This window comes from Urocitellus parryii, chromosome 1 (genome assembly GCF_045843805.1).
Source record: "Urocitellus parryii isolate mUroPar1 chromosome 1, mUroPar1.hap1, whole genome shotgun sequence".
Taxonomy (NCBI): Eukaryota; Metazoa; Chordata; class Mammalia; order Rodentia; family Sciuridae; genus Urocitellus; species Urocitellus parryii.
Window position 1 is genome coordinate 193,533,306 of NC_135531.1, and position 20,477 is coordinate 193,553,782.

Sequence of the window (20,477 nt, forward strand, 5' to 3'; positions counted from 1 at the left end):
AACAGGCCGCTCCAAGCTCTCCGAGCTCGGTGCACACTCCGCTGGGAGCGGGTTCAAAGACACAGTCCCCACGGGCTCCCCAGCCCCGGGCCAAAACTGTCCCGGGAGTCAGAACCCAGCCTCCCCGAGCTCAGCGCATGCTCCACTTGGAGCTGGCCTCACGCAGTCTCCGCAGGTTCCCCAGCCCTGGGCCAAAGCAGCCCCGGGAACCAGAATCCGGCCGCTCAGAGCCTGGTGTACGCCTTGCCAGGATCAAGCCCCCAGGAGTATTCTCCACAGGTTCTCCAGCCCCGAGCCTGAGCGATCTGTCCGCGAGACGCAGGCAAATACCAGCCTGAAATACCTGTTCCGTAGCTGAATGAGCTGAGATCAGTAGAAAACAGGGATGATTACATCAGCTCTCCAAGATGGCGGCTGCTGTCCTCCTCTGTGGTCAGACCGGTGTCGAGAATCGAACTGGACTGCTTCTCTCCTCTGTCTCAAAGCCGGAACTCAGCACTAAGTACGGCCATTGCACCACTGGCAGGAGCCCCCAGAATCTGCATCGCTGCACCCCCGCTCCGGCTTCTCGCCGCTTCCTAGCACGCGCCGCAGACTCCAGCTGCGGGGCGGTCCGCCGATCAGGCAATGGGACCCTCCGTGCGAAGAAATTGCCCATGACCGAGCCCCCACAACCGAACCTCCTGCGATGGAAATCCGTCCACTAGATTCTGGAGCACCTCAATTTCCCTGGAAATTCCCAACAAGATAGCCTTCAGCTGTTTCACCTGGTCTTTCTCCCACACAGTGATGAGGTGCACTGGGGTGATGCACTCCCTTTGCTGCCATCTTCCAAGTCTCTAGTATGAACTTTAATCATTGTAATTTATCCTGATATAGATTTCTTGTACTCTGTACTTATATCTAACTTCAGATCTATTTCTTTTTGGTGATCTCCATGATACTCTAGGGACAAGAGGCATTTTGTTTTATATGTGTTGACTATGGTTGTCATCACATTTGGAATAAGAAGGGCCTATCTTTAGTACCATAATATAAGCTCCTGGTCTTGCTTTGCTGAAAGTCACTTTTCTCACTCTAGAACACTACAGAGCTATAATTAATGCCCTTTATTAGCTATCTCATTGATCATTGTGACTTTTTATAATCACCTTAAGTGGTTTTCCCTTCACAATTATTATTTGCAATGTGGTAGGCTGTTGTATTGTTCTTGGTGCTCCTCTGCTCCCTCATCATTGATTTCTCTCTTGTGTTTAAAGATATTTTGTTTTTAATTGTCTCAGCGCATATGTTAATTTTTGTCTTTTTTTGACAAGACTTTCTCTCAAGTTCCACTGTTGCATTTTAGAAAAGCTGCTGTACAGCCTGTCCATCATTTTTGCTCAGATAGCATTGATACCATTATGGACTTTTTACACTAACTTATTTTGTGAAATTAAATAGATTATTTAGTTTTTGTCTTTGTTTCATTCTTTTTCCATTTTTTTGATAGAAGCATATCTGATTAAGACATCTGAGTTGTAAAATAGACTGTTTATGAGAGCAGTGATTCATATTGTTTTTGAATAAATCTCAGACTGAATGTGTTTTATTTTGATACAGAGGAGCATGTAGTATGGACAATCTTTAAGAGCTCTGATCATTTGTACATGTTAAGCATACTTTAAATTCTCAGACCACTTTAATCATATAAATATTCTGTAAGATCCCTGTAAAGGAGCATCCAAAATATAATAAATTTTAAATATTATATAAAGAACCATCAGCTCAAAAGCTCAGATCTTATTTTTACTTTGTTTGCTTGTTGCTTTTGTTTTAATCTGTACCACTAAAGTAGATTTGGAAATAAATTTTCCATTTCTATTCATCCCCAAACATGAACAAATGCAGACCCCAAACAACACAAGTCCTTTTCATAATTTTTTCTTTGAGAGTAGTTGGGGAAAAAATGGATATATTTCCTTTTGTTATGCTGGTGAGAATGCAAATGGAGGACATTTACTTTTCTTTTTCCAAATTCGTTTTCAGTTTCATATTTTGTTTCCCCCTCTTCATCTATACTGACATAACTTTAACTTGAATCTTTTGGATATTGATAGGGTTTAAAAATCAAAATTAGGGCTGGGGATGTGGCTCAAGGGGTAGCGCGCTCGCCCGGCATGCGTGCGGCCAGGGTTCGATCCTCAGCACCACATACAAACAAAGATGTTGTGTCCGCCGAGAACTAAAAAATAAATATTAAAAAATAAATAAATAAATAAAAAACAAAAATCAAAATTATACATGGGTATACTCAGTGGAATGAGTTAATTCCTTCATATGTAAATTCACCTCCCCCCACGTCTTCTACTCCTTGCAATTAACCTGTTTCCTTGATTCATCCTTCCTTGTTTACATCTTCTTACTTTCCCTACATTCTTTCATAAAAGGTAGTACCTGGTATTGAGTTTTCCACTTAGTGTTATTTACTGGGAATAACATATCAGTTACTTTATATCAGTTACTCAACATCTTTCCCATTCTCTTTTATAGTTCCATAGTCCTTTGTTGTGGTGTGCAGTCATAGTTTTATTTGAACAACTTCTTATGCATGAATATTTAGGTATATTTGAATAATTGAAAATTACAAATACTTTTGTCAATATATTAACTTCTGCATACCTATTTTTGGTATTGTTGGGAATACATCTTCAGGGTAAATTCCTAGAAATGTGATTCCTGGGTAAGAAAAAAAAAGTAAATGCATTCAAATTTTATATATTATATTTTTATATATATTCCTAATTCTTTCATGGTAGTGTTGACTGGCAAATTCTCTTTCATGGTGGTCTTATTATCACATCTACTGTTACATTTTGCCATTTAAAATAACATTTCTCAGGTCTTGAGGATTACACATGCATCTATTGTGAGAAGGGCATTATCCTGCTGTCACAAGGTTTATATATTTATGTCTGTGTTTGTGCACATGTGTGTATTTTGTGTTTAATCATATTAAAGAGCTGTGTATCCATCCATTTCTCTTTTACCCAATGTTTGTATTACAAATAGACATTGATTTTTGTGAAAAAGTTTTCCAGCATCTTTGTAGATAACAAATCACATGATTTTTAAAATTTAATTATTTGGCAAATTGTGTGAATAAATTTTCTGATAATGAATCATCCCTGCATTCTATAACACCCTCCACTTTGACGTTTTCTTATTGCTCTATCAAGTGGAAATATTATTACATTAGCTTTCTAAAAAGTGTGGGCATTTTTTCCCATTTCTTGTTCATATGTTCTAAACAACTTACATATTATTGAGAATATAAGGTCATTAAATGTTTGGTATAATTCCTTTTTGAAACCATCTGTGCTTGATTCTGTTTTTGTGCATGCATAAAGTATTTCCTTGAAAACTCTATTTATGGTGGGTTTAGTTTGGGTCTGTTCATGCTGTATTACTTTTGATAGACTATATTCTTGAGTGACTCAGTTCTAAATTTTCAAATTTATTTTCAAAAATGTATATCCTTTATCAAGAGATTCAATGCTCCATTTTATATTTTTAGTGTTTTTTTCTCTTTCATTTTTGTTTAACATAGTTAATGCTTTGCTTGTTTTTTTTTAATTTTTTAACAGTATTTTGTATTAATGTGATCTACTGATTTTATGATCTCTACCTTATTAATTTCTTCATTTTTTCTTTACTCTTTAGTTCCTCATGGTTCCTTTGTATTTTATTGTTGTTATCTTTCCAAATTTTAGAATAGAGGTTTAATTAATTTATGTCCTGTTGTACTGATATACATGTTTTCTTTGATAACTGGTTTAAGTGGATTCTATAGACACTGACATGTAGTATTTTACTGTAATTTTTATAGAAATTCACTATTTTCTCTGTCTTCTTTCAATGAATTATTTAATGCAAACCATTTTAATTTCCAAATAAAATGGACATTTTCTTTTTCTTGCTTTTAGTTTTATTGCTTTGTAGGCAGAAAGAATTGTTTATAATATGTTTGCTTTAAAGAAAATACATTTTCTATTATTGGTTATGAGTTATTACATAAATGTGTACACACAACACTTATTGATTTTTAACCATTAGTATTTTTTCTGTATTTTAGTTAGTTTTTTCTTTTTTTTTAATCACTGTGACCAAAATATCCAACTTAACTTAGAGGAGGAAAAATTTGGGCTCATGGTTTCAGAGGTCTCAGTCCATAAATGGCCAACTCTATTGTTCTGGTCCCAAGTTTGGTCAATACACCATGGTGGAAGGGCCCAGGGGAGGAAAGCTGATCAGCTAATGGTGGGGTCAGGAAGTAGATGGGGGTGCGGGATCAGCAAGGGGTTTCAGGGAACATATACCCTTCCTGGGCACATCCCCAGTGACCTGCCTCCTACAACCATGCCCCACCTGCCTATATTTACCACCCAGGCAGTCCATTCAAAGTAGGATGGACTGTTCAAGTTACAGATCTCAAAATCTAATCTGTCTTAACTTTCCTATGCAGGGATGTAAATACATCACAGTGAATCTTTACATCATGTACCACCACCAAAAGGCTGGGATTCTAATTAGAATAAGATTTATTTCATGTTTGTAAAAATATGTCAAAATATACTCTCATGTATAATTATAAAAAACAATTTTTTAAAAAGTAGTTAAAAAATCTAATCATCTGTCCCTGAATATTCCTGCATTAACAAAGGAACATTCTGGGAACACCTCATATCTAAACCATAACACTCTACTTGGTCTGTTTTATACTGAAAATAGTTGTTAGAGTCTCTGATTATTTGTTTATATCTATTTCTCTGGAAATTTCTATATGTTCTCTATACTTTGTTCTTTTGTTATTTGGTTCATACTCAAAACTGCAGTTTTTATTGTGAAATAATAATTTTAATATTTTTAAGTATCTTTGTCTCTTCTAATTCTCTTTCTTTGAACGTTACTTTGTCTGTAATTAGGATTGCAAAAATACACATTTTTGTGTGTTTAAATTTACCTTATAAATCTTTGTTCATCTCCTTATTTTCTGTTTTTTTTTTAATATTTATTTATTTTTTTGGTTATAATTGGACACAATACCTTTATTCAATTCATTTATTTTTATGTGGTGCTGAGGATGGAACCCTGGGCCCCACGCATGCTAGGCGAGCGTTCTACCGCTGAGCCACAATCCCAGCCCATTTTCTGTTTTTTTGAATCATACTTTTTAGGTTTGTTTCTTACTCAGCAGCAGCGTGGTTTGGGCTTATCTTTATGAGTCAGTACAAACACTATAATTATTTTAATAAATTAATTAACTTTACATTTATTAATGACTCTTTTATCTGTTCTCAATTCTATCATTTTATTTTGTAGTTATAATATGTATAACTTATGTTTCTTTGGGGAATACTTTTTGATTTTTAAATGTAATTTTTTTTTTTTTTTTTTTTTTTTTTTGCTATTTAGGAATGACAGACTTTGCATTTTAGGGGTTATCTGTATGCTTAACACTTGTCGTAGTGCCCTTAATTCTGTCATGTTTTCTACCCTAATTCATTATTACCTATTAAATTTGTTTTAAATGATTAGCACTTACTACCTATAATCTTACTCTTCGTTCCCCATTTTCTATCCTCCTCTTTCCATGTTATCCATTTTACTTTGTTAGAGAGTGTGATATTTACATATTATTATTCTGCCCATGACCTGCCTAATTGTTATCTTTGCTGTGCAGTTATGTATTTGAAATACTTAACTTCAGTCATTTTACTAAGGATTTCAAAGTGCTTTTCAAAGTCAGCTTTTTCATTGCTGTGACTATAAGACCTGATAAGAACAATTTTAGAGGGGGAAAAGATTATTTGGGAGCTCACAGTTTCAGAGATCTCAGTCCATAGAGAGCTGGCTCCATTCCCCTGGGCCTGAGATAGGGAAAACATCATGGGGGAAGTATGTGGCCCAGGGAAGTAGCTGACAATATGTTCAGGAAGGATAGAAAGACTAAGCTCAGCTCACCAAATCTATCCCCCCAAGGCACATCCGCATTGAACTACTTCCTCCAGTCACACCTATCCACCTTCAGTCATCACTCACTTAATCTCATCAGGGGATTAGTTCACTAATTCAATCATTCCTCCTCTAAACTTTGTGTTGTCTTGCAGGTGAGCTTTTGGGGAACACCTAATATCTAAACCATAACACCAAGTTATCTTTGCTTGGATAAGTCTCAAATTCTCATAGATTCTTGAGGAAATTCACAATGTATAATATTTCCTCAGTATGTTAAGTTCAAAACTGAAGAATCCTTTAGTTGGATATAATATTCTTACTTCACACTTTCTCATTACTTTTCTTGAAAATGCTATTCCACTACAGCCTTGACGTGTATGGGTTTTATTTTGTTTTGTTTGTTTTTGAGAACTTTTCTGCTGGTTTAAATTTTTATGCATTTTAAAGTTAATGCATCTTTTTTTTTTTTCCTGAAAACTTGCTCCCCCTCCTTTAGTTTTTAAGGTCTAACAGTTTTACTAGTGTATGTCTAAGGGTTTATTATTCTGGATCATATTTCTATTAGGTACATGGCATATACTTTCAATGTATAGATTCAGACTTTTTTTAATTTGGGGGATTATAATAATTTTAAATAGTCACTTGTTATGCTGTTTTGGTTTTCTTTATCAAGGACATAAAATATATATAAATTGAACCACTCTACTCATTTTCCATATCATTTACTTTCTCTTTTTATTCTTCAACTTAAAAAAAATAGAGCCTTATAGTTATACATGGTAGTTGGAGTCATTCTGACCAACGCATACATGCATGGAAATTGATTTCAGTTCATGACCCCCCTTTTTCCCTTTCTCCTTTTACCTCCCATCTCCCTCCCCTTTCCCATTCTCATTCTTCTACTCTACTTGACTTCCTTTCACTTGTCTACTGATTTATATTCAATTGGTTCTTTACATTATCCTTCATTCCCCCTTTCCTTTATTTTACTGTAGCTCCTGCATGTGAGAGAAAATATTCCACCTTTAAGTTTCTAACTTTGTCCTGTTTTAGTTAGCACCATGATGTTCTCTATTTCCATCCATTTGCTGGAAAACACCATAATTTCATTCTTTTTTATGGGTGATTAGAACTCCATTGTGTATCTCTCTTTGTATCACAATTTCTTAATCCATTGATCTCATCTATTTTACTTCTTCCTCATTTCTTTTTTCTTGTTTTTTTTTTTAAATTCTCTTTCTTCCCATTAATATGGTCCATTTCATTTGGATGTGTCTTCCTTGTGCATCTTTTACTTCAAAATTCATTTTTGAAATGAGTTTTTCTTTTATTTTCTTTTTGAGAACAATCAACTCAAGGTCTGCCCCCATCCCCAAATATTTGAGGATGTTTTCTTCAGTGTAGTGTGTTGTATTATACCATTTTCCCAACTTTATGCTTGCTATGGAGGACATATTTTATTAGTAGAAAGTCTTTTACATTTTCTAATATTGTATTGAAGTTGCAGTGTGTTTTGGTTAAATTTCTGCCTCATTAATAGGGATTCTGATTCAAAAGCAATTCTTTTGTCGTTTCTGCTTTTATTTGTGAAGTTTCATTTATGGATATTGCTTCTGGTAGTGTTATTGAGGAAGGGGTACCATGTCTTATTTCTCCTTAATTCCTTCCCAATTTCCCTTTTTTCTTTTTTTCTGTCTCATCTCTAAGGATTAACGACCAGCCCTTCTCTCTCTATGTGATTATCCCTCAAAGGAATACTTCTCCAGGACTGCCTTTTCATTCCCATACACTTCACAGCTTTTCTCTGTATCTGTGTTGTGATTCAGAACTGCCAAGTTCTGACCTGTATTCTGTGTTTTGAAGTCAGTGGTGAACTTTTCTATTTTGAAAGTGATCTTTTTCTATGTTTCATCTAAGTCGTTTATACCTCTGTAGCCCTTTTCATGTAATATCTTGGGACTCACCTCTTCTTTTCATACCCACTGGCTTGGCTCTATCATGTATAATCTGTTAGAATTTTTTTTTCACTTATATATAATTTGGAGGTGTGTGTGTGTGCGCGCACACATGTGCATGTATATATTTTCTGTTGCTAGTAATGGGGAATGCAAGGGTAATGTGTAGTTTTATTTGTTCTTTTTTTTTTTTTGTCATGAGGGTCATTTTGATAGAGGAATTTCCAAGTTAGGCAACTGCCATTGTTTTCCAAACCTGGAGGCCAAGTAGGCTTTTTTCTTTTTAATGCAACTTTAGGATCTTATAAATTTGAGTCTGTAAACAAGCACAGTTCTCCCATGCCAACATGGATTTGAACTAAAAGGCACAGTAATTCAGTTTTAGCCTTGGTCATTCTATAGTTTTGCTGATTATTCATTAGAAAATTACTTCTCTTTTGGGGAGCCTCAGTTTCCATCTCTATAAAATGAAAGTAGTGGCCATAACCTTCAGATGATTGCTGATACAGCTTTCATCTCTAACTTGTTACATGCACACCCACAAATATGAACCAACATATCATACTTAGTGCTCTGTCCAAGAAATTTGGAGAAGATTAAATCTGTTATATTCTGAAACTTGCACTGCATTTTAAATCTGCTGAATAATGTTTTCTAGTGACGGGAAATGATCATAATACTGAACACATTCTATTTTGATATAACACCACACTCAAGGATATTCCTTTTCAAAAATTTAATATCTCCATATATCTGTATGCTTATGTCTATATCTATAGAACAATCTTTGTGTTCCACAGAAGAAACTGAACAGCATATTTAAAACCTAACTTCATATTGCTACTTTAGATTTACTATGTGATTTTAGGTTTATTACCTATTGAAAAAATTTAAATTGTATAAATGGAGATAAGAAATTAAGAGAGGTTTTAATCTTACAGTTTTATCTGAGAAGTAAACAAACAAACAAACAACAACAACAAAAAAAAAACCAGGCTGTACGTCCCAATTTGTGCCCCTGTTAGCTGTAAATACTAACCTTAGATAAATAAGTTATAAGTACCAAAGTTCATGCACTCTTCCAGCTAAGGTTTCTTAGTAATCCTCAATGATTTTTCTTGGTAGGTTAACATTCTTGGTAAACTAACATTTTCAAAATTATCTTTAAGTCTCTATTTATAAAACTCTGTTTATTGAAATATCTTTATTTGCTGAATCTCATGTTGTTGTAGGTGGCAAGGCTCATTTTGGGTTCTGTTTTCTCAAGCAGTTGGGGATTCACATAAGCCTTGGCATATGCATATTTTCCCTATTCCAGTTATAATACTTGTCATTTTTTTCCATACATTCCTATTAGCTAGACTTGTGGCAGAAAAATGCTACCAGTTTTGAGTCAAAATCATTAAAAGTAATAGCATACATCCTGTCTGATTTCCCTGATCTAGGCTCCTTTAAGCTGATCTCAGTTCTGGCTCATTTGTCTTCATTTTTTTTTTTCACTCACATTTTTATTCCTTGGTGTTATTTTCATGATGTGATCTTGCAAACATTCCCTAAGTTAGAATCTGTAAGCTTCAAGAGCAACTGTTCCCTTGTTATGCTCTGATTTGGGTATGGGGCTGCCATATGGATGGTAGTATTTTTGCTAAATAATTGCAAAACAATGCTTTTGTATGGCCCACTGTTTTATTAAGGGTTTCTAAAGTGCTTTCTTAGTTGCAATTTCACATTTACAAAGAATTACTTTTTAACTATGAAGTCTATTTTGGAAATATTCAATTAGATATACTGATTTTATTTAATTTAGAACAAAAGTAAAATAAATGGAAATACTTTCACAATTAGACTCTTAACTCATACATTTTTAATTACTCTAATCAGTACTTTCTCCCTGTGTAAGGTAAATTTAGCTCTCTAAGAATACATTGATTTATAGATGGGATTAATATATGGCTTTAGCAAACCTTTGTGTCACATAACTTTTCTGTTTCTGGTCATAAATTACAAAATGAACACAAACATGTATTTCTGCTCTTTTCTGGAAGCCTTTTTAAATGACAGCAATGAATAAAAAGACACAAACTCTTAAGCACAAATGTGATGGCAAAATATATGTCCACTGAAAAGAAAGATCAGCAAATTTAGGGAGCTGAAAATCAGATGAGTGGTAAATCATGCAGCAGCATGGAGAAAATAGAAAGCCCTTCTTCAGTTGGAAAATGTGTTAGAAGTAACACAATTTACATAGCATAATTGCATTAGACACACATCTATTGATTTATCACATTTGCCTCTTCTATCTTGCATGGAAATTTATCTCACTGACTTTTTTGTAGTTATATTAGAGCCAGTTGTCTGAGTTCTGGTCAGTGACATGGGCAGAAGTGAGAGAAGCCACTTCCAGTCAAAAGTCATGAATCGCCCTGAGCCATCTACCTGCTCACCCCTCCCTTTCTAAAGGTGAACTTGGAAGCCACATATTCCAGATGGTGAATCTGTAAGGTAGACACAAGCTGAGTCCTTAAGGCTTAAGTTAGAGGAATGAATGCAGAAAGCTGGATAACCTACAACAAATTTTATGAAGAGACCCAAATGGAATAAATAATGGAAATAAAAATAAATGAAGATGCTTTTTTTAAAGACGTTTTTATTGGTTCTTTTTAGTTATACATGACAGTAGAATTCACTTTGACATAATTATATAAACATGGTATATCTATTAATCTAGCTCACACCCCCCATTCTCAAGGATGTACATGATGGTAAGATTCATTATGGTGTATTCATGTAGGAAAATTATAAGATATTGATTTTGATAAAGTGTTGAAATTCCAGTTTGTTACAGTACTGTAGCTTATTCTGTTCCAACTTTAATACAAGATTCTTGGAAGTACTAGACATTATAGATGCTAAATGACCAAGGATGAGCATGTTTAATGGTTCTAAACATTAACCTCTTACCTGCAGAAGATCACATAAGTATAAAACATTATCCTTGGATCATGCATGTTCTCTAAAAATCCATACATAGTTTGTAAGCATGCTTCCTTTCTCTAGTCAGCTACCAAAAACCTAACATTCAGATCTACACAGGTGAAGCAAATGACAGGAGATTTTTATCTTGGGAAAGAAGCAAGCTAAAAGTGAAGCCTGATGGAGACCAATATTTAAATTGCTCCAGTAAAATGGCCTGACCTTTGCATTGTTAGCTGATGGTAATATCTATCATTTGATAAGCCCTACCTATAACCAGAGGGCTTCCAGTTTGCATTTGCTATTTCTTATCCCAGTCCCTATCACAAAGGATCACCAGGTATTTGAGCGGAGTCCAATGTGAAACAGACCAAAATAAGCAGAAGTCAGAATAGAATGAGATAATGTAAGGAGCAAGAAATAGTTTTAAAACTCATTTTAATATTGTGAAAGATACAAGATGAAATATGGTAGTCATGAAATAAAGATAGGATGATATTTTAAAAGAATAATTTAAAATAAAGACATCATGAACATTAAAATCTAATTACAAAATATGCTTAAAATCAGTAGATAATTTTGGCAAAGTCATTTGGAAAGAAAAAAAACATGGAAAGTAGGGCAAAGACATAAAAATTACATAGGTGAAACATCTGCCTGATAATGGTTTAAAAAATGGAGGACCTATAAAACATACATGAAGATGAATATCAAATTGATGATTTAAATAATGAAGAAGGAAGGTATAAAATTTTCTGGAAGAAAAATCACGAGAGTATGACATTATGGTACTGGGATAGGGGAAAATTCCAAAGTATGGCATGAAAAGCACAAGCTACAAGAGGAAAGGCTGAACAAGGAACTAACATTTTTGCCACAATAACATATCACATGCAAAATCAAAGATATAATTGTGGGAAATATATACTTGTATTACATAAAGCCAACAAGTTACTGTTTAGAATTGATAAGTATGTATCTATATATTTGTTATGTCAGTATCTATATATGTATATATGTGGTTGAATACACTTCTTAAATTCAGTAAGAAAAAAAAATAGAGGTAGAAACATAACAGATAAAAAATATCTTAAATGGAGGTAAGCAATGCATCTTCTTTCTGGAGGCTCTGGGGAGAAGCCATTTTCTAGCCTTTTCCTGCATCTGGAAGCTGTCTGCATTCCTCAGTTCAGAGACCTGCATTGCTTCAACCTTTGCTTTTATCTTCACATCTCCTTCTTTGACTCTCTGACTCTTCTTTCTCATTCTGCAAGAACTCTGTGCTTTGGGCTCACCTGGGTACTCTGGAATTATCAAACCAACTCAGGATTCTTAATTACATCTGCAAAACCCCTTTTGCCACATAAGGTTACATATTAACAGATTCCAGCCAGTACTTGTGAACATCTTGGGTGGTAAGGGAGTGGGGAGCATTATTCTGCATGCCCCAATATGCAGGCACTGTGGGCGGATTCACAGATTAGAAAATCTGAGTCATCACTAAAGGGATGAAGAGAACATGAAGCTCAATGGTAATCTGGGAAAGAAATGAATTTTCTCAATGTTTTTGAAAAGTAAGTTCAAGAATACCAAGAACTGAGAACAGGTAGGAAAGGAGAAATAAGATCATGTCTGATACATTTGAGAATGCAAGTATTCATGACTCAACTCTAGGCAATAATAGTATCTCTTACATGTACAAGGAGGTTCAAAACATTACCTGTGGAATTGCAAGACATTGAGCACAACCAAAGAGCCCCTAATTGGGGAATGAATAAATAAATTGCTGCATATTAGAATATAAGTTAGCAATAAAAATAAGTGAACTCTATCCATATTTATTAACACATAGATCTAGAAGTCACATTATTACACAAGGAAAATATTTTCTAGGACAAGTGGTGTAACAAAATAATATTGAATTAAGTTTTAAGAAACTTGTGGCAATGCTATTTGCTACTTATGAATGTATGTATATTTATTTAAAGTGTAATATAAAATCTAAAATAATGCAAATCAATTTGAGGAGTTGGGGATTAGTGGCAGAGGACTTGCCTAGCACATGCAAGGCCCTGGCCCTGAAACAAAAACAAAACAAAACAATTTGAGAATAATGGTCATATAATGGAAAACAGAAATGGAACTACAATTGCAAAGATAATGTGAATTTTCCTGGATTTGTAATTTTTAAAAAATTCATATGAGAAAATTTTGAGCCAAATCTTAGTATTTACTTGATATCAGAGTATTTGTTTTATTAATCTATTTTCTGTGTATTTGAAATATTTAATATTGTTTTAAAGTGCTGGAAACTGAAGTACTAATGAATTAGGGGTACTTCACTACTCTTTTTTATTTTGGAAGGGTTTCTGACCTTATTTGTAAGTTGAGAGATTTCCTTATATTTTCAGAAAGAAAAAAAAAAACCTATAGTAATTTTTAGGTTTCAAAGATTCTCTTTACAGTTGAATACTTGCAAAGTAATTTACAGAAGACAGCATGCTCTGTAAATGTCAAGGAGGTATAATTACCATAGCATCTCCTGTTTAAAAGAAAAATCAACAGTATCTGAGTGTCTGTTTCATTAAAAAGACACACCTGCCTTCTATGAAATAATTGATTCCCATTTCTGTCTCTGGACAGTTTTCTTTGTGGACTGTAGTTTTTAAGGTGACTCTACTTACACTAAAGGTTACCACAACTCTTGGGGGTGAGCAAATCACATTTTATTAGTATTTTATTCTTGTGCAGATTACAAAACTAGGTAGTCAAGAAATTAAAATCATACTACCATATTGTGATCCAGAATCTGTGATCCAGGTATTTGTGATTTACCACCTATTGTTCCTTCCTCTATTCCAGTTAAATGGAATCTTACTAATCAAATGAGAAGGGGCCTGATGTTTTCATCATTTCAATGGAGGGGATGGATTGTTGTAGCTAACATTAAAATAAGTAAATCTGTAACCAATGGGACATATGATTTATCTTGACAAAAAAAAAAATTCTTCCAAACAAAAGAAGATCCCTTTCTAAAAATGCAAAAGCCTCACTTAGTGTAATTCCATGCACTTACTTTTGTTGTTGGAGACTAATGACTCCAGTGGGAGCAGCCCAGTCCGTGTGAGAGAGATGGGAGTAGAATCTGGTAAGTGGGAAGAACGAAGCCACCACTTCTACCACAGAGAACTAAATGCTGCAGGACTTTATAGGAAGTAGAAAGTCCATCTTGTAAATTGAAACTCGTTTCTCAAAACATGTACACTTTGAAAAACTTTATTAAGTTTATGCATTAGTTTGCTCAGGCTGCCATAATAAATGGCACAAACTGGATGGATAAACAACCAAAATATGTTTCCCATATTTTGGAATCTGGCAGTACAAAATGGAGGTGTTGGCAGCGCTGCTTTCTTAGACCTCTCTCTTTCAATTTGTGGCTATCTTCTCTGTGACTTTTCTTGATTTTTCTTCTGTGTCCCTGTGTCCTAATATTTTCTCATAGAACACCAGTCATTTTGTGTTAGACCCACCTTAATGCCTCATTTTTAATCAATCGCCTCTTCAAAGACCCTATCTCCAATAATGGGGTTGCATTTTGAGTTCCTGAGGGTTAGAACTTAGTTTATAAGGGTTTCAGAAAAGTCAAAACCTAGAAACTTCTTGTTGATTGACAGTTTTCTACTGTGTCACACTAAAGAATGAGGTGGCTCCCTTACTCCACTCCACAGTACCCCAAACAGTGACAATACATTTTTGGGGTATAGTTTTGAAGGAGACATTCTTCCTAGTGCATTTTTACTCCAGGTCCCCCAAATACCACATTGGATTAATGGCAAAGAAATGTATACTGCTCTTTTCATTTTAGAATTACTTATATGATCTAAATAGATTGTACAAAAGTAAATATTGGACCAAAATTTAGTTTTATGTCATTTTTCTCTTTTTCTATTGGAATGACCTATTAATTGTCAATGGCTTACTGAGGGATGCCAGTATGGAAATCTCACTATAATTTATTCATCAATGTGGACAAGTATGAACTTGTTTAACTCCCTTCTTATTACTATCTTTTGTAAATAGTAGCTCCTTTGTATGTGAGTTTTTCCGTGTTAGGAACCCGGAAGCAATTTAAGACTTCTCTCTCTGAGCACATATGGAGGGGCCATTATTAAATCGTCTGTAGCCCCTTATTCTACCAGAGTTCACAGGCTCAATCTTGGAAGTCAGCATTAGAATATTGACTTTCTTTAGTGTTCATTTCTATGAAAACTATACTTTTTCTCCTGAAGTAATGGATGCCTTTGAATAAATAATGAAAGGCTAACAATGAAGTGATGAAAAGAATGCCAATTAATGTTTGAAATATTATATTTGCTATGAGTTTGATTTTATTGCACATACGGTCAAATCCATGTTTCTTAGGCCATGATGTGAAACCTTTCTAGGCTGGCTTTTGAAGAACTCTCATAATATCTATCTGATTTCTTAGTTTCAGCAAAACAAATTAGCTTTTAGTGTTTCCCAAGAGACCTTGTAAAGGTTTCACAATTCATCCTCAGGGGTTAGGAAGAGAGGATTTGATTTATAGCAGTTGCCAATTTCTGTAGTGTAAATATTCCCACCTTGGCCAATTTCAGGTTACATAAATATAGTCAAGTGTCTTACAAAATTCCTAAAAGTTAAACAGTTGGCTCTTGGGAGATGTGTAGCCAGCTCCAGTATTTCCGTTTTCATGATGTGTGATTTCAAGGCTTGCATATGCTGCCCCTTGACTTATAATAGTGTTCTCTTTGTGCCTAAGAAGCTTCCATTTATCTTTAAAATTGCAGGTCAGATATCCTTCTCCCTAAGCACTCCCTGTCTGCCCCTGGGTTCATCTCCACTTTACCAGTGCTGGTGCTCTTCCTCATAAATGCTTTTATGTTGGCTTCATCACCATGTCACATTATCTCATCCCCTTATTTATATTTTACAATTAAACTCTCGGTCTACTTGATTTCACTCAATTTTTGCAGATGAGGAAATTGATGCTCAGAGCCTAACAGTGTGAGGAAACAATCAATACCCTATTTTAAAAATTTCTAAATATTTATAGGAATAGGTAGATGACTCTAAAGCTTCCCTTACCTGTTTGGAGAAGAACAGGTTATATAGCCTTTCTGGACTTAAATTTTCTAATCTGCAAAATGAAGATAATAAAATCTAAGTTCCTATAATTTTTGTGGCCTGTGAAGTGCAACACAGTTGGGAACCAGTCAATAAATGGTAATAGTGGGCTGCATCCTCAGTGAAACACCCTATTAAGGACTTCTGTTGTTTCTGACAATGCTCTGAACAGGGATAAGGTGTACCCACCTTCCATATGTATTTTGCTGAAGTAAAAGAGCTTCATTGGTTCCAGTAAAATAGATTACACAATCTTGTTTTTTTTTTTTTTTTTAGTTCCAGGGATACTTAACCAAGGAGCCACACCCCAGCCCTTTTTAATTTTTTTTTTATTTAGAGATAGGCTTTTTCTATATTGAGGCTGGCTTTAAACTTGTGATCTTCATGCTTTAACCTTCTTAGTCACTGGGATTACAGACATGTACCACCGAGCCTGCCTAGAATACACATTCTTAAAAGTGATGTCCTCTATTATGCTATCATTGATGTACTGTTAAGAAGTAAATATCTTCTTCTTTAAAGCTAACACTAAATTTAAATTTTTTTCTTCTCATGGTCAGAACTTAATATTATGTTGATTGCATCCATTACATCTTGTCCTCATGTTTTCTGCTATTGTCCTTCAGCCTTTGTATGCAGGACTCCTTCCCGCTGACTGTTCAGCCCTGCCTCATGCCAAAAGACTGTGAAACCTCCCAGTGGACCTCCTGGAGCCCCTGCTCCAAGACATGCCGTTCAGGGAATCTATTACCAGGATTTAGGAGCAGGAGCCGGAAGGTGAAGCACATTGCCATTGGGGGTGGAAAGGAATGTCCAGAACTTCTAGAGAAAGAGGCCTGCATTGTTGAAGGAGACCTTCTGCAACCATGTCCCAGGTAGTGTGCATTCTTTGGTATGAACATTTTTATTTTATTTTATGACTTCATTTGGAGTGGTGGTAGGGATGTTGACAATAATAAAATTAGCTAAGACTCACTTATTGAGTCTTTCCTTGGTATAGAAGTTCCATACTTGACATTATAGGGTGGTGGGTTAAGAGCATGGGTTTTGATGCCGACTCCTTGTGTTCAAGTCCTGCTTCTGTGGCTTTCTAATTATATAGAGTTAATCCAGTTACTTAATTCTGGTGCCTTGCTTTACTCATCTACAAGCAGTTCTTACTTCACCTAGTACTTGGCACATAGCAAATGCTTAGTAATTATTAGTTCTTATTATCTGACATGGCACACCTAACTCTAATAAAAACCTCTGAAACCTTCATAATAATTTTGAATGAGTCCATTAATGGCCATAGAGTTTAAATAATTCCTAAGGTTGCATTCTTAATGAGTGACAGCACTCTGGTTATAGTGCATTTTTGGCTGCAAATCTTACTGCCGTTCTGTGGCATGATTTCTATTCCAGAATCCTTAGGGAGCTAGAGGGAAAAAAAGGGTTAACTATTAATAACTATATTTCAACATGTTGGTATCAGTTATAGTTTGCCAGATTATATTTCACCAGATAAAGGCCTCCTGCATATCCTCCTTTAGATTGTTGGCTTACTGGGGGCCAGGTGGGTCTGATACTAGCAGATCTTGTTTTTTTTTTAAATATTTTTATCAGTTATTGATGTACCTTTATTTATTTATTTGCTTATATCTGAGACTTGAACCCAGTGCCTCCCACATGTTAGGCAAGTGCTCTACCACTTAGCCACAACCCCAGCCCCCAGATATTGATTTAAGCTGGCTGTTCATAAGTCTGTTAAGGTTGGATTTGTGGTAATTTCTGCTGGACACCTGCCCTCAACTTTAAAAAAAAATTAAGTTGTAGATGGAAATGATACCTTTATTGTATTTATTTATTTTTAATATGGTACTGAGGATCAAACCCAGGGCCTCATATGTGATAAGCAAGTGCTCTGCCATTGTGCTACAACTCCAGCCCCTGAACTTTATCTTTTAAACTCTTATCTACTTAAAATAAATATTTTTCATATTTTTATAGCCTTAATAACACTTAAGAATCATGCCATCAAACAAAAGCAAAAACAAGGCAAAAGTAGTTTCTTGGGTGAATTAATTATTTAGTGTTGTGGGAAGGGCGGGTGGGTTATAACCCCAACAGGTGTGCTTGATGGGCTGAACCTCACTATTCCTTAACCCTGAAATAATGTGTTTTGAGGTAAGGGTTAGAAAGGCAAGTTTCTGTTATGAGATTCTTTGTCATTCCATTCTTTACTTCACAAGTGGAATCAGTTTTGATTGATTGAAGTTGATTTTTTTTTCCAAAAGACTTCTTACTTTACATGCAGAGGAGGTGAATGAAGTTCATGATCGTTTACACACTAACCCACAGTCTCACAGAATTCTTCTCTTTGTGTTCATTATACATCCACCTTTCCAAACACTAATTTTTTAGCAAACAAAGACTTGGAAAGGGCTTGTCTTTGGGGTCTCTGTCCATTTTGAAAGTGGATATACTTGAATTAAAATTGCATCTCCATGACTTACTAGCTGTGTGAACTTAAACAAGCTATACAATATCCCTAAGACATTTCACATTTCAGTAGAATGTGTCTATTTGGAATGTGTTTATTTGGAATATATATCTTGTATTTATATCTTATATAGAAGAAAAGGATATATATATTATATATATATATATGCGCATAATTAAATGCACTGTCTTTTACTCCAAAAAGTTTGGAATTATTATAATTTGATATGTATGCAAGATGAATTTCTTCATTGATCTTCATTTTTTAAATTTGATTTTGTTTTTATATTTTTTATTTTTATTTATTTATTTTTAGTCTTAATGATCTTCATTTGATTGATCCTTAATGTCTGAAAATTGAGACTGGCAAATTTCACTGGTGATGAACCTGGCCTCCTAATTCTATTTTTTGGAAATGTTGCTGATTTTGGAATTTAGTAAAAACAAAACAAAAAAACCTTTTCACATGATGAATCATTAGGAAGTAGTTGTCTTGGAGAATTCACTGAAATATCAAGTCCCGCATTTTCTGTTGAGAACAATGTGTAAACTAATGATTCTACTTGGTTGTCGGAAGAAGAATGAATAAATAACAGCAACAAAATTAACATCAGTTGACATTCTTATTTGTCTGAAACCTGAGCTGTGGCCTCTACCACAGGAAAGATATACCACACAGAATAAAGGTGTGCATTAGCTTCTGTTTCTAGTTTGACATCAGTGATTGAAATTCATTGTGAACAAGGCAAATGGAAACAGAAATCTATTAGGGAACGGAAATACCCATTATCCTTTCCCAGAATTCATGAGCAATTCTTATGCTTCAAACAATTAATTCACTCCATTTCTCCCCAGCAGGTAAATGTACATTTCTCTTGAGTCTTCATATTATTTTTTCAACTGTCTCAGAATGTGCTTTGGCTTTTACCCTCTGTCATGTTTGCAGTTGAAGATGTGCTGTTCATTCATTCAACAAATATACATTGAGTTCTTGCTTTATGCCAAGTACTATGTTAAGTGTTTGGGGTATTTCAGAGAATACCGTAGACTAATTTCCCTCCCCTTGTGAAACTTAATGAAGAAAATGAGTGAACTATACACTTGATGTGTATGTTATGGAAAAATGTAAAATACTAGAGCAAGGTAAAAGTAAAAGCTTCTGGAATGCTGTGAAGGGAGTCAGCACAGGTTATAGAATTACACAGGGCCATTAGAGAAGCCTCATTCGAACAAACAGGGTTTGAGGAGGGGATTGGTATTTAAAAGCAATGAGTAAATTAGCTACTCAGGTGATGAGGGGAAAACATTCCAAGGTATAGTAGAGAAGTTCTTTAGTCCCTACCTATTAGTATTCTTCAGTTGCTTAGCTCTTTGGGACAGTCTCATCAGCGGGGCTCTCTTCATCAGCATTTTAACTATGAATCCTGCATGTCAGTCCCTGAGGCATGATAATCAAAGAATGTAACCAAGAGGAGTCCATCATGGAATTACTCTCTGGAACCAGTTGACATTGCCTTGGAACAAGTGACTAACCCTGAAAGGACACAGAGAACCATCTATGTTATGCTGATGCCAAATATTTAAAATGACATGGGAGTTAGTACTGGGTAGCCTTAAGTTTGTTTCAAAGGTGTGGATTTTGACCAAAACTCACAGACCCCAGAAACTTCTTCCTCCAGCATTACACAGTTGACTGGTGATTTTATGCTCCCCTACCCTATCTACAACATAACACTTAACACTCACAGAGTATATTGGAGATGGGGAATGGATATGAGAGAGTCACTCGTCACTCTCCACTTTCATTCTTGCTGTGGTTCTTTGTGATTACTGGGCATTGTCCTCTGTCCCCAAACACTGAGAATAATTCAGTGTGTGAGATGCCTTGCACTTGGTTCTTTCCTG

General features: G+C 35.0%; 1 protein-coding gene across 1 annotated transcript in view; it reads left to right on the plus strand.

Annotated features, from left to right (window-relative positions):
* Positions 1-20,477, plus strand: part of Thsd7b (thrombospondin type 1 domain containing 7B) — a 932,734-nt gene that overhangs the window by 402,214 nt on the left and 510,043 nt on the right. Inside the window, exon 4 of the mRNA XM_077798343.1 lies at positions 16,718-16,966. Within this exon, the coding sequence (XP_077654469.1) occupies positions 16,718-16,966 (249 nt within the window). The remainder of the gene's footprint in view (positions 1-16,717; positions 16,967-20,477) is intronic.